The 16,143-nt window shown below is 43.8% G+C and overlaps 1 protein-coding gene across 6 annotated transcripts in view; it reads left to right on the forward strand.

The window, feature by feature from the left end:
• Positions 1 to 16,143, forward strand: part of usp19 (ubiquitin specific peptidase 19) — a 215,667-nt gene that overhangs the window by 150,763 nt on the left and 48,761 nt on the right. For all 6 annotated transcript variants that reach the window (XM_063068283.1, XM_063068282.1, XM_063068287.1 and 3 more), the window contains 2 exons: positions 3,896 to 4,006; positions 7,624 to 7,725. In XM_063068283.1, the coding sequence (XP_062924353.1) occupies positions 3,896 to 4,006; positions 7,624 to 7,725 (213 nt within the window). The remainder of the gene's footprint in view (positions 1 to 3,895; positions 4,007 to 7,623; positions 7,726 to 16,143) is intronic.

Raw genomic sequence — 16,143 nt, forward strand, 5'->3', positions numbered from 1 at the left:
CTGGGAACCTTCCCAGCGCCTTGTAGAATTTTCCATTTGTGACGTCATGTCAACACTCAAAAACATTTTGAATTTTGGAGGTTTTAGGATTTTGGATTTTTGGATAAGGGGTACTCAACCTGTACTGATAATGAGTTAACCACTACTTCCAATATGTCAACCCAAGCATTGACCAATTGAGAAAATGAATGTTCAACGAAGATGTCAACCTGACAGCAGGCCTTTAGTTATGGGAGCGCTTTGATCTCTGCCCTCCGGTATATTTTGGACATGGGGGGACTCAACATTGGAGAGATACCTCTAATATTATCTATAATCTTCCATATCCATTGGCTGGATAGGCAAGTGAACGTCAGTGTCCCCATCTGTGTCAAGATTCTGATCACATTAATCAGCTCAGAGCGAAGGTTCGTTGTCTGCATGTCAGATACTAGCATCCCGCAGCAAGTACTCTGCTCTAAGCTCTGTCACAGTGTGAGATTTCAGGAGGACAGAAAATGCTGCATAGACATTCCCATTCCCAGAGTCCACACTAGCACTCCGACTGCCCCATTGCTGTTCAGGATGGTGAACAAGCAAGTGAAGAAATACTTAACACCTTGATTCAACACATTACCACAGGAGGGACTCAGGATTTAACTACTTGCTGTCTGCTTCCCATCAATTCCAGCAACCCTGTCCATGCCAGAGCCAGCAGATCACATGTTGGCTTCAGTAGAGCCTGTAGAATTGGAGTGGAATCAAGTGTTTCTCAACTTCGACTGACTAGCTGAGTGAGAACAGCTGAAAATGTGTAGGCTGCAATGGTGAACTTATTTTGAATACCATGATTTTATTGAATTCAAATTGCCTGCTGTTGTAGGAAGGAAGGAATTTGGACAAATCTTACTACTGTTAGGATTGGCCTCAAAACAACAAGTTTCATGTCACTTAAGTCGGTGATAATAAATCTAATTGTGAGGAACATTTTGCAGGCATGCAGTCTTGTTTATTCCCAACATAACACTAGGTGGTGCTGTTCAGTTGAGGTTACAGCCTGAAGCCTGTGTAACGATGTAAACCTCAACCCAGGAACTAGCACGTAAGCAATGGCTTCCAGTCTGCCAGTGATTCTGAAAAATAATCCACACTAGGCAAAAGGTGACTTCTGGACTTTTAAGGTTCGGAGCATTAATGTTATGTATCGTATTGTACAGGCCCTTCCTTCCACCACAACCATGCTGACCCATTTGTCCGCTACACTCAGTTGAATGATAACATTCTTTGCTTTGCCTATTTAAGTGCCCCACTAAATGCCCCTCTAACATACTGATTGCATCTAACTTCCACCACCTCCACTGCACAGTCAAAAAATAACTTTCCCCATAAATCCACTTTAAAACTCCTTCCTCTCACCTCAAGCTTGCCCTTCTCAATGAGAAGAATATTCTATCTACCCTGTTCTGTGTGTATTTATGGTCATAAAGCTATACAGCAGGCCCTTCAGCCAAACTCAAACATGCTGACCAAGGCGCCTATCTAAGTTAGTGCAAAACACACACAAAACGCTGCAGGCCAGGCAGCATCTCTAGGAAGAGGTACGGTCGACGTTTCGGGCCGAGACCCTTCGTCAGGACTAACTGAAAGAAGAGTTAGTAAGAGATTTGAAAGTGGGAGGAGGAAGGGGAGATCAGAAATGATAGGAGAAGACAGGAGGGGGAGGGATGGAGCTAAGAGCTGGACAGGTGATTGGCAAAAGGGATACAAGTCTAGAGAAGGGGGAGTATCATGGGACGGGAGGCCTAGGGAGAAAGAAAGGGGGAGGGGGGCACCAGAGAAAGATGGAGAGCAGGTAAAGAGTTATAGTGAGATGGACAGAGAGAAGAAATAAATAGATAGATAGATAGATGGATGGATGAATGAATGATGGGGTAAGAAGGGGAGGAGGGGCATTAATAGAAGTTAGACAAGTTCATGCCATCAGGTTGGAGGCTGCCCAGACGGAATATAAGGTGTTGTTCCTCCAACCTGAGTGTGGCTTCATCTTGACAGTAGAGGAGGCCATGGATAGACATATCAGAATGGGAGTGAGACGTGGATTTAAAAAGTGTGGCTACTGGGAGATCCTGCTTTCTCTGGCAGACAGAGCGTAGGTGTTCAGCAAAACGGTCTCCCGGTCTGCGTCAGGGCTGCATCTCTGGAGACATCTTATCTACTGATGTCTACTATAAGCCTACGGACTCTCACAGCTACCTGGACTATTCCTCTTCCCACCCTGTCTCTTGCAAAAACACCATCCCCTTCTCGCAATTCCTCCGTCTCCACCGCATCTGCTCTCAGGATGAGGCTTTTCATTCCAGGACGAAGGAGATGTCTTCCTTTTTTTAAAGAAAGCAACTTCCCTTCCTCCACCATCAACTCTGCTCTCACCCCATCCTTCCGCCACCCCATAGGGTTCCCCTTGTCCTCACCTACCACTCCACCAGCCTCCAGGTCCAACATATAATTCTCCGTAACTTTCGCCACCTCCAACAGGATCCCAACATGAAGCACATCTTTCTCTTCCCCCCTCCTTTCTGCTTTCCACAGGTATTGCTCCCTACGCGACTCCCTTGTCCACTCGTACTGCCCGCCCCCCCATCCCTTCCCACCGATCTCCCTCCCAGCACTTATCCTTGTAAGTGGAACAAGTGCTACTCATGCCCTTACACTTTCTCCCTCACCACCATTCAGGGCCCCAGACAGTCCTTCCACTTCACCTGTGAGTCGGCTGGTGTGATATACTGCATCCGGTGCTCCCAGTGCAGCCTTCTATATATTGGCGAGACCCGACGCAGACTGGGAGACCGTTTTACCACCCAGCAACCCCTGATAACCCCGATTTAACCCTAACCTAATCATGGGACAATTTACAATGACCAGTTAACCTACCCAGAATGTCTTTGGGTTGTGGGAGGAAACTGAGGACCCAGAGAAACCCTATGCATTCCACAAGGAGGACGTACAGAGACTCCTTACAAAACAGCAACGGAAATGAACTCCAAATTCTGATGCCCCAAGCTGTAATAATGTTGTGCTATCCACTACACTGCCTTGGCGCCCAGTGTCACACTTAGAATCTTCTCTGCCAGCGGCCAGTGGAGATCAACAGATGGGTCTTTTAGATTGTAAACTCACGTAAACTCTCTAATATTCTAGTGTGAGTTGTTCTAACTTTAGCCTTGCGGGGATCGGTGTTTAATCTCATGATTTCTTGCTTTCAATATTGTCCTAATCTGGTTCAAACAGTCCTCTTGCCCCCACCCCACCCCCAGATGCCAAATGTAGGGATTAGGAGAATGGGTGTTTGGTTGTTCAGACTCCATCACATACTCTGCTTTTCATGTGGGCTCTAAGTGAAACATTTCCATTTATCCCCAGCATTTACACCACCTGGTGTCCCAGGTCAAAAGGAGCTCCTTTCTAAATGGTAATATGGGATGGGTGGGGGGAGAGGCTTATATTTGCATTAGAGAATGACAGATGACGTTCCCTGACAGGGAAAGCAGCTGCAGCATCCATTTATTGTCCGCTTAGAAAGACAACACCTCAAACTCTGCAGCACCCCCTCAGTGATCATTGAGATGGCACACTCAAATATTGAAACAAATTTGACAAAAGTAGTACTGAGAATAAGGGCGGTGGTAGAAGCAGGATGCTGCCTTATTATCTCCCATGGCTAGGAATCAAATTTATCCTTGATTGGGATAGGAACCTCCTTTGCGAGCTGTGCACAATATCTGAGACCTCCAGTCTGCAGTAAGGAACTGGAGGCATTGTTGTCCTGTAGATACGGTGAGGGTGAGGATGACTCTGTTTTTATCTGCATGTGTCTCTGCCTGTCTCCCATTCATTTTGTGTGCATTTTGTTTTCCAGGTATCGATCACATTTGATCCGTTCCTCTACCTGTCGGTCCCACTGCCACAGAAGCAGAAGGTGCTGACTGTTTTCTACTTTGCTAAGGAGCCCCACATAAAACCCATCAAGGTAAGAGTCGTGTGGCAGTGAGCACTATTCCTTCCTCAGTCTTCAAACTGCTGAGGCTTGCTTTGACATGGGCCAATACAAAAATGATAAGAAAGAATAAGTTTGATTAGAAAGTAAATTTTCAGGCCACTGATCAGATGACAAACACTAAGTAGATAAACATTCTTTTTGCTTGAAACAAAGTCTTCATTTATGTACTGATATGCACATTCTCAAGTCAACACAAAGCACTCTGCAACAATGTAAGCTGCTTTGTATATACTGTCCTCCCTCAGACACTGCAATGTGTGGCCAGTTTGCATGTTGTCCTTGGTGATAGAGACTGTAATTCCTGACAGGAGTTTGTTCACATTGATTAGTCCCATTCCTTGGCAACTTTGGGAGGGATTCAAGCCATGCTGTCTTCTCACAGCTTGCTTGGGAAAGAGGTACGGAGCCTTGGGTCCCACACTACCAGGTTCATGAACAATTAATTACTCTATAACCATCAGGCTCCTGAATCACTCACCTTGACACTGCACTGATTATTTAACCAATTAACAATATTAATTTATGTATTTTGCACAATTTGACTTTTGCCGTTGGTTGTTTTTCAGTCTTTATGCTTAAATTTTCATGAAGTCTACTTCTTTATTTTCCTATAAGCTCCTGCAAGAAATGAATATTGAGGTATTATATGGTGACACATACATACTTTGATAATATACTTTCTTTGAACTTTAATGGCTTGTCCCCTAAAGAAGATTTGTGCATAAAGTTGCTGTAGTTATTTTATTTTTATTTAGAGATGCAGCATGACTACAGGCCCTTGCAGCCCGACAAACCACACCGCCCAATTACACCCACGTGACCAATATATCTACCAACCACCCCTGTGTCTTTGGGATGCAAGAGGAAACCAGAGCACCCGGAGAAGGCTAACTCGGTCACAGGCAGAACGCACAAACTCCTCACAGACAGCAGCAAGAATTGAATTGGGTCACCAGTGTTGGAATACTGTTATGCTAACCACTCTGCGATTGAATTTTACATTCATACAGGAACAGGCCCTTTGCCCCACTGTCCATGCCAACCATGAAATACCCAGCTGTGCTAATTTAATACCAGCACTGGCTCTGGAGTCTTCACCCAGATACTCTTTTACACAAGTGTTTCTGCCTCCACCAGTCCTTCTGGTAGTATTCCAAATTCCAACCATTCTAGATGAAAACGTTCTTACTCAGGTTCTTTCTAAATTTCTTACCCGTACTGTAAACGAGCTGTCTGGTTACAGATATCACCACCCTGAGGAAGGTTCCTTGCTCTCAGTCCTAGCCATGCCCTCATAATTTAGTGTTTCCCAATCAGGTATTTCCCCCTGCCCATCCAGTCTATTAGGTCTTCTGCCATTTATAAACTGATCTGTGGAATATCTCTTGAATTCTCTGCCTCCACTCCCGTACCCCGCTTCCTCCCTTTCTCAGCTGCACCTGACTACAGGCAGATGAGATTAACTCCACATCCTCACTGTTTGCCAAGACTGAATACTTCCATCTCCTAACATTATACTTCTAACCTTGGTTTATTTGCTAAGGTTGTTATCCATTTTCTCTTCCTGCTAGATTCAGCTCTTCCTTTGCTGTCTGACTCGCCCTCCAATCGACATATTATGGAAAGAATTGATCTCATCCTGATCTGGTGTCCATGTACTAATTCACACCACCGTACAAGCATACAGTGAAAGTAGGAGAGGGCCATTCAGCCCTTCAGCTTGCCATGTCATGCGCTAGCTTATGACTTTTCTCTACCTCAATACCCATTCTCTTACCTTATCAGCTCCAAATCTCAGTAGCTACAGCCTCCTGTGTCAAAACATCAGCAGCCATGGTTACATAGCAGTTGGCATGGGTATGCTATGTTGGTCACTTGTGGACTACCCCCTACAATCCTCAAACTGTGTTTGTCATTGACACTGTTTCATTGTATGTTTTAATGTAAATGTGACAAATAGAGCTAATCTTTCATCTCTACCTGTTTATTCTCCAGTAACCTCAGTCTTTGCCTGGAATATGCTAGATGATTCTGGAACCACATGAGTTTGTGTAGAGAATTTCCCACCACACATGTGTCCCTTCAGTTGTAAAACTCACTCTGCACTCCACTATTTTCTCACATCCATCCATCGTATCCCTGGGATCTTCCTTTCTTGTCCTTCAGTGGATTCCAATATTTAATCACCCCAATTTAAGGCTTTCTCTTCTGTATCCTGAGTTCTAAGTTTTGAAATGTTGATTCTAAGGTTCTCTCCCTCGGGCTCTCTCTTCTCTTAGAATGCTCCCAAACTTTGCTGCTTTGCTCAAGCTCTTGGTTAGCTGTCTAAATATTCATAGACACAGGTCCTTTGATCCATCTAGTCTGTGCCAAACTATTAATCTGCTGAGTCCCATCGACATGCACCTGGTCCATAGTCCTCCATAAACCTCCCAATCATACACCTATCCAAACAATGTAAATATTGAAATTGAGCCCACATCCTACACTTTCACTGGCAGCTCATTCCATGTTCTCACTGCCCTCTTAGTGCAGAAGTTGCCCCCTCAGGTTCCCCTTAAATATTTCACCTTTCACTCAATCTATGACCCCTCGTTCTAGTCTCACCCAACCTCAGTGGAACATCTTGCTTGCATCTACTCTTATCTATACCCTTCATAATTTTATATACCTCTAACAGATCTCCCTTCATTCTCCTACACTCCAGGGAATAAAGTCCGAACCTATTCAATCTTTTCTTGTAACTCAGGTCCTCAAGACCCAGCAACATCTTGTAAACTTTCTCTGTACTTTTTCAATCTTTACGGCTATATGACCTTAGTCAGACCCCACTTGGAGTACTGTGATCACTTCTGGTCACCTCACTGTGGATGTGGATACTATAGAGAGAGTGCAGCGGTTTACAAGGATATTACCTGGATTGGAGAGTGTGCCTTATGAGAATAGGTTGAGTGAACTTGGCCTTTTCACCTTGGAATGATGGAGGATGAGAGGTGACCTGATAGAGATTGTAAGATGAAAGGCATTAATCGTGTGGATAGCTGGAGGCTTTTTCCCAGGGCTGAAATGGCTAACACAAGTTTTAAGGTGCTTGGAAGTAGGTACAGGGAGGGATGTCAGGGGTAAGTTTTTCACACAGAGTGGTGGGTGCTTGGAATGCACCGCCAGCGCAATAGGGTCTTTTAAGAGACTCTTAGAAGGCACATGGAGCTTAGAAAAATAGAGGGCTGTGCAATAGGGAAATTCTAGGCAGTTTCTAGAGTATGTTACATGGTTGTTACAAAGGGCCTGTAATATGCTGTAGACTTCTATGTTCTATGTTTCCTGTAGGTAGGTAACTAGAACTGGACACAGTGCTCCAAATTGGGCCTCACCATTGTGTTATGCAACTTCTACATAATATCCCACCTCCTGTACTCAATAATTTGGTTTATGAAGGCCAATGTGCTTAAACAAGTTAGTTGTTGCTTGGTGTTAGAATTTGTTTTTGGTTCTGTGAAAAGCCTTGGAATGTTTTACTCAGTTAAACATGCTCTAAATGTATTTTAGTTAACCTGATTGCTCCTTTTCTCCTTCTCTGCTAATAGATCTTGGTGAGTGTGAGCAAGGAAAATGCCAGCGCCACAGACATCTTTGAAGCTGTTGCCCGAAACATGAAGGTAAAAGTAGACTGTCTCCGACTAGCTGAGGTAAGGCCTTATAACTGTGCAAAGGTGACTTGTGATTAAACTAGAGAAGGTGATGAGAAGATGGGTTGAACAAGAAAGTTCTCCTGTCTTGAAATCCATCTTTATCTAAAGAGTTACTTGTTCCTCCAGAGGTGCTGGGGGTCTTGAAGCACATTCAGGTGGCCAAATCCAGAGTGCATCCTAGGACATTATGGGAGCTAGGGAAGAACCTCCTGAGGCACTGGCAGAGTTAGCCATGGGTGAGATACCAAATGACTGGAGGGTGTCTGAAGTTGTGCGTTTATTTCAGAAGGCAAGAAAGGGCTGTCTGGAAGGTTAGATCGTATGGGGTCCAGGATGAGTTAGCTAATTGACGTGGTGGTAGAACACAGATGCTGGTAGTGGGCGTTCAGTTTTCAGATTAGGGGCCTGTTACCACTGGTATGCCACAGAGATTGGTGCTGTGTCCACTGTTGTTTACCAACAGTTTGGATGGAGTTGTTATTAACATGGTTAGTAAGTTTGTGGACTACAATGAAATTGGTAGTGTCGTGGACAGTGATGTTGTCTTTGTCTAAGAGACCAACTTAGGAAGTGGGCCAGAGAATGGCAAATGGCATTTAACTTGGCTAGTTCAAGGTCAGAAAGTCACAGACCAAACAACTCAGAAGCACAACCTTTGACCCAGGTGGTCCAAGCTGACCAAGTTAATCCATTTGATTGAATTTGGCCCATTTTCCTCTCAACCTTATCTATGTACTTGTCAAAACATCTTAAACCCCATTGTAATTATATCCACCTCTACAGCTTCCTCTGGCAACTTGTTCCAGATACCCACTATCCTCGGGTCCCTTTTAACTCATTCCTTTCTCACCTTATACCTGTGTTACAAGTACTTTTATTGGCTCATGTGAATTCACACAACTGAATATCTATATGCTCATGAACTAAGTTTTCCTGACCCTCCATGAACAGTCAAAGAATAGAAAAGGTATTGCCTGGGAAAAGTCCAACTAACCATGTGTACCTTGTGGTCCTGATCTAATCCCCACGTGTCTGACGTGGGGTCCTCCACATCTGCAGTGGTTGGTCTCCGAGGAGTTGTTGCTTCCTGAGCTCTCAAAATCCTCTATTTTTATACTTTTCCTCATTAGGTATGTTGTGTCTGTGCACAACTACATATATATTCAATAAAAGCATGCACACGGAGATGGCTTTCTCTGGTGTATTCACATTGCAGTGAGAGAGAGAAGGAGAACAATGCGCATGCGTGGACAACAGATCAATATGTAGTGCTAAGAGGGATGTCATTGCTCTAAAAGAAATATATTCATACGTTACACTTCCTCCCCCTTTGGATTAATGCAACATAAACTGTATATGTAGAAAACATTCAACTTTCCTTTCATAAACCTATATTCCAAATAAACATGCTTTCACAATAACAGTCCATAACTAACTTCACAGTTCTTTTGGGTGATGCTCTGTTTCTTTCAGGATAGCACCTCTGGACTGTGGAGTGGCATCAGGTTTGACAAGTGTCTTATCAACAGTAATGTTCTTGTCACACCTCTGGACCTAAGGAGTGGTATCAGGTTTGGTAGGTGTTTTATCTAAGACAACGTTCTCAGTTTCCTGTGTCACGATGCTGTCAGTGACATGATCATTACTGGAAGGCAGGTCCAGTGACTGAAATGTGTCCGTCTTGTCAGATGCCATCAACTCAGGTGTGTTCTTTGGTTGAGCATCCGGTATATGGTTCACCTGATTTCTCCATGTCTGATCTCCAGCATCCACTCTGTATATCAGTGGTCCAGTTCTTGTAGCTATCCTACCAGGTGTCCACTTATCTTGGTAATCATGCACTAGGACTTCCTGTCCAATCTCGAAGCTCCTTGATGTTTTACTTTGCAACTGGCTGAACTGTACCTTTCCAGAGGCCCATGTGAGATCTCAGATTCCAGCTGTGCAGGAGTTTGATTTGTCATTGCATAAACAGCGTTCCGATACACAAAAAGGAAATTTTCTACTTGTGCTGTAGAGAAATGTCCTCCTTGTCCATCACTTTAATGGACGACTTGAAGGTTTGGATAAACCTTTCAGCTGACCAATTTGTTGCTGGGTGGTAAGGAGGTGACTTGAAAAATGTGCTCAACATGCACAAAATGCTGGAGGAACTCAGAAGGCCAGGCATTGTCTATGGGGGCAAAAAAGTACAGTCGACGTTTTGGGCCAGGACTGCCGAAGGGTCTCTGCCCAAAACATCGACAGAACATTTTTTCCATAGTTGATGTCTGGCCTGCTTAGTTCCTCCAGCATTTTGTGTGTGTGGCTTGGATTGCCAACTGATTTTCTTGTGTTTGTGATTTGAAATGTCTGATACCATTTTTCATCTTGAAGTCAAAGTTCTGATGTATATTGTGGTCTGTTGTCGGTCATGATTTGGTTAGGTAAGCCATTTCTGACGAAGGTAGTCCTCAGAGCGGGGACAGTCTTTGCTGACATGGTTGACTTCATTGGTATGACCTCCGGCCACATTGAGCATTCACCGCAATCAGAAACGTGAAGTCCATGAATAGCCCCGCAAAATCAATATGTACTCTTTGCCATGGTGATGACGGCCACTCCCATGGGTGTAACAGTGCCTGTGTGGTGCATTTTGAATGTTGTGGCATTCCAAACAGCTTTTGCCTAAGTTTTCAATCCTGTTTTGTATTCCTAGCCGCCACACGTAGCTCTGAGTGAGACTCTTCACCTTGACTGTACCTAGATGTCTTTCATGCAGATTTTCTAACACTCTGGTGCGTAGTTTAGAGGAGCCACAACACAAGAGCCACACATCAGCGTTCTTTGACATGCCAACAGTCGGTCTCTGGAAACGTAAGATTTACCATGAGCTGGCCATCCTTGCATGCTGGTTTCATAGACTTTTGACAATGTCAGATCATTCCTTGTTTCCCTTTGTATTTTGGAATTTGTTACCAACAACTGGTCCACCAGTGCAGTGTTGAACACTTCTGCTGGGTCACAATATGAAGACTTCCAGTTCTTCAATTGCCAATAATGGAAGATATGACAAGCCATCAGTGTTGCTATGCTGTTTGGTACCCTTGAACTCGACGTTCGTAGAGTTGGGCTCCAAGGAACAGTACCCAACATTGTAACCAGGTAGCAGTCATCACAGAAATTCCCTTCCTGGGATTGAAAATGGACACTCAGGGATGGTGATCTGTCACTAGTGTAAACTTTTCTCCATACAGGTAGTGGTGGAACTTCTTTATTCCCCATACTAGACTTAGGGCCTCTTGGTCAGTCTGTGCATTGTTGCATTCTGCACTCATCAGTGATCTTGAAGCAAATGCAATCGGGCGTTCAGATCCATCTTTCATAATATGTGGCAAAATGGCTCCAATGCCATAAGGGGAGGCATAGTACACCAGTCAGATGGGCAGGGATGGACCATAATGGGCGAGCAGATCATTGGATGTTATTAGTCTTCTTGTTTCCTTGAATGCTTTTTCACATCTTTCTGACCGTTCCCACTTTGCTCCTGTCTGTAATGGTGTGTTCAATGGATGCAGCACTGTTGCAATGTTTGGGAGAAACCGATGGTAGTAGTTTACAAGACCCAAGTATGAGCTGAGTTGTGACACATTTTCTGGTTTGGGTGACTGTAACACTGCTTCAGTCTTCTCTTGTGACTTATGTAAGCCATGCTTGTCAAAGACATGTCCACAATATGAGATTTCATTCTTGAAAATCTCACATTTCCCTCTTTGTGTGCAGACCATACTCGCCCAGCCTGGTAAACACTTTACCAGATTTTGGAGGTGCTCTTCATCACTTTTGCCAGTCACGATGATATCTTCAAGGTAACATTGTGTTGCTGGGACATCTTGAAGCACTTGGTCCATTGCTCTTTGCCAAATTGCTGGAGCTGATTCGATACCAAAGACGAGACAATTATACTGGAACAGTCCCTTGTGAGTGTTGATTTTGAGGAATTTCCTGCTTGACTCCTCAATCTCTATTTACAGATAAGCTTGTGACAAGTCAATCTTTGAAGATCTCTCCCCGCCTGCCATAGATGCAAAAATGTTTTCTATTTGTGGCTGGGGATACTGCACAGGATGCAGCACCAGGTTGATGCCCACCTTCAAATCCCCACATACACAAATGCCTCCAGCCTTCCCTTTCTTGATCACCAGGACATTGGGCATGGCCCAATCGCTCCACTCAACCTTGGAGAGAATTGCAGACGCCTCCAAGCTCTGCATCAGCATCCACCTTAAGGCAGTGGTCCCCAACCACCAGGCCTCAAAGCATGTGCTACTGGGCCGCGAGGAAACGATATGATTTGGCAATATGAAACGATACAAGTCAGCTGCACCTTTCCTCACTCCCTGTCACGCCCACTGTTGAACTTGAACGCATGCGAGGTCATTACACACGCATCATCCATGTCAGTGCGGAAAGATCAACTTCTCGAGCTTGTAAATGACAGCGGGCTGAAAAGTATGTTTAACATATCATCTCTGCCGGCATTCTGGATCAAAGTCAAGGCGAAGTATCCTGAGATAGCCACAAAAGCACTGAAAACGTTGCTTCCATTCCAACATATCTCTGCAAAGCGGAGTTTTCTGCAATGAATGCGACGAAAACTAAATTGCGGAATTGACTGAACATAAGGAACCCCCTTCGAGTATCGCTGTCTCCCGTCACCCCTCGATGGGATCATCTTGTTGCAGGGAAACAAGCCCAGGGCTCCCAATGATTCAGCGATGTTGGTGTGTTGCAATGATTTCATATGTTCATACGAGGAAAATATGCGCTGTGTGTTTAATATTGACTTCGCTAGATAAACCCTTTTAGAAACGAAGTTAAGTGTATTAGCCACTTAAAGTGACTTATAGTTGACTTATCACCTATGTTCCGGTCGTGATTAACATCCCCCCCTCCCCCCCAGGGTTGCCAACTGTCCCTTATTAGCCGGGACATCCCGTATATTAGGCTAAATTGGTTTGTTCCATACGGGACCGCCCTGGTCCCGTATTTCCCCCTCTAAGGCAGAGCATTCCTGTGAAATCTTTCGTGCCGAAATGGCGTAAAGCGAAGAAGCAGTTACCATTAATTTATATGGGAACAATTTTTGAGCGTTCCTAGACCCAAAAAATAACCTACCAAATCGTACCAAATAACACATAAAACCTAAAATAACACTAACATATAGTAAAAGGAATGATATGATAAGTACACAGCCTTTATAAAGTAGAAATAATGTATGTACAGTGTAGTTTCACTGAGCAGAATCGCCAAAAATGATTCGTAGAAAAAAATCGGTACGTACACGCATGTGCACATAATATATGCGCGCATGCGCAAGGCTTCATGGCCATGGTAGTCTTTCTCAGGGTAACCAGTTGGCAAACCTAGCCCCGCCACCCCCACCACCACCCCCGGTTGGCCAGTCCGCAAGAATATTGTCAATATTAAACTGGTCTGCGGTGCAAAAAAGGTTGGGGACCCCTGATGTAAGACACTGGATGAGCTTTACGGAATCTTGGTGTTGCTGTGTCATCCAGTTCAATTCATGCCTGTGAGTTTACCAATCCCCTTCTGAATCACCTCCTCACTAGCATTGGCAGCTGTGCCAGTCTCTGGTCAGTGCTACCATTTGGGCTACCGTTTCCTGTTGATGTCACACTGAGAGCTTTGATTGAATGCCAGTCTAGTTGGATTTTTCTCAACCATTCACATCCCAGAAGTGCTGGCCATCCACTTTTCAATACATTGTGCTTGGCCTCCATTTACTTTCAGTTTGCCTTTGGGAGACATTTTTTTACCTGTGTAAGTCTTTAGCATTACTGAGGTCTTCCCCAATGGTATCTTAGGGTCTGTTGTAGTCAGCCTCTGGAATTATGGACAAAGCTGACCCTGCTCCATTTTCAGTTTTACACTGGGCACATCTATTGTAATCCAGATCATCTATTGTGATCTAGTTATGCACTTCTAGGCATGACAGTTCACCTTTGTCAGACTGTATGTTGTCTGATTCTGTTTTACATTCAGTAACTTTATGCATTTGTTTAGTTTTGTGTATCAGACTTTTCACCCAGTTGTGCTTTTTGTCTGCCTTACGGATTATCTCTGTGACCTTGACTGTGACACTTTCTGCAGACTTTTCTTTGAACAACAGTCATTTGCATCATGGGAGGATTTGCCACATTGATAACATCTTTGGCTTTTTGCACAATTCAGAGACGTTTTGTGCATTTGACAATCTAACCTCCTCTTCTGTAGTTTTGCATCCTTTTCTACAGTCTCTAATGATATTGCAATGGTTAATGCCCATTCTGAGGTTGGGTTTCTTTTGGATAATAGCCTCATTTCAGTGCTTTGACTATGCATACCACACACAAGCCTGTCTCTTAATGCATCAGAAACTACATCTCTAAAGTCACAGTACTGGGAAAGTTTGCGTATTTCTGCAATGTATTCAGAAATGCTTTCATCTTTTAACTGATTCCTTTTGTAAAATCTAAATCTCTCAGCTGTTACCATCAGTTTAGGGCTCAAGTGATTTTGTAATCTTGTAATAATTTCATTTGACTGTCTTGCTGACTTTGCAGGGGTTACTATGTTGCATAAGAGACTGTACGTTCTTGGGCCCATTAAGTTAAGAAGTGTAGCGGCTTTATTTTGCTCCTCCACATTGTTCGCATTACAATACAGTTCCATCCTCTTGATAATACGACTCCCAGCCTTCATTAGTTCTGTCAAATTTGCCAACTTTCCCGACTGAAGACATTGCCACATTACTCTCACTTTAAATTCAGCGTGTCTTTCACTGTTATTCACGGGTCCTTCGGCTTTCTCATGCTATTTAACTCTTGTTGGTTTGTCCCATAACTGTCAGTGCAGTTGGTGACATTTAGTTTCATACATGTCGCCAATTTGTTGTGTCTGCACACAACTACATATCGATTCAATAAAAGCACGCACACGAGATGGCTGTAACTAATGTATTCACATTGCAGCGCGAGAGGAAGAAGAATGCGCATGCGTAGACAACAGATCCATACTTTACAAGGTCAATCCTATGATGTTTCAATTTTGATGTTTCAATTTTGTTGCCTCAATCATCTGACTGATCTGTGTCAAATTCTCATTGGATGTAGCCAGTGCTACAAGCAGTATTATTTTTAGGGCTCTGCCTTCAACTTTGTGCCTAAGGTGACTTACTTAGTTCTCTTCAACTCTGACTGGCTCGAACCTGGCTATCCAGACACTCGAACCAGATGATGAGATTACTTCTACAAACCTATCATTTTACACAATAAACACGTTTCTTATCTGAGAATAGCCTCAGGTTTTGCAGATCATTAACAGAAACTCCTTGTGCCCAAGTTCAATTGCTCTGATTAAGTTATCCCACAGCAAGAATTGCTTCATCGAACAGTTCACAAAATGGGCACCACCATTCCTGTTCATTGATTGTAGTTTCTTCCGGCCAACACGTGTACCTCTGGTTTTAGATTCTAGGGGTTAAAAAAACTCTATGACCTTATCTTCCCCAGTTTTCCCCACTCCTAGGAAAGGAGTCCCAGCCTTTCCTGCCTCTCCTTATAACTCAGCCCCTACAGTCTCACTAACATTTTCATGAATCTCTTCTGTACCCATGCAGCTTGAGAAAACATACACAAGCTTCCAACAAATGCCAGACAATTCAATTTAATATCTTTATAATTTTAAATACATGTTCCATTGGGATATACTTTCCTAAAAATATTACCGTCTGATCTAGTGAACTGGGAATATTCTGCGTCACCTATTCATACCTCTGTAGGTCCATTGGACGCTGGCCAAGAGGGACTACAGTGGATTTTGACCCCTATAGTATTGTCTACCTTCAAGAAGACCACAAGTGAGGCTTTTCCTTTGTATGTTTCCCTGAGCAAACTAAAGGCAAATGGAGCTGATGTTTCTGATCCTGAAGGTCGACAAATGATTTCAGCTTGGAAAATGTGTGCTTATGAATGAAAACTGAGATGTGAGCTGGGCATCAAATGAAATTTCTGAGATTGATTAAGCTGCTGGCACTCTTTCTTAATATAGTAGTACAATGGCCCATTCTGCCCTTGAGCCTGTTCAGTAAGATCGTGGCTGGTTGTGACCCATATCCAGCTGCCTTAACTCATAGAAAACTTGCAACAGAGGCAGTAACCTTTCAGTATCAGCTCTATAGCCTTGCCCATCATAGCTCTTTAATACAGCACTGCAGCACAGCCCTTTAGTCCACAATGTTGTGCTGACCTTATAACCTACTCTACGATCAATCTAACCCTTCCCTCCCACATAGCCCTCCATTTTTCTTTCATCCATGTACTAAGAGCCTCGTCAATGTCGCCAGTGTATCTTCTTCTACCTCCATCCCTTCTA

This window comes from Mobula hypostoma, chromosome 15, assembly GCF_963921235.1.
Source record: "Mobula hypostoma chromosome 15, sMobHyp1.1, whole genome shotgun sequence".
Taxonomy (NCBI): domain Eukaryota; kingdom Metazoa; phylum Chordata; class Chondrichthyes; order Myliobatiformes; family Myliobatidae; genus Mobula; species Mobula hypostoma.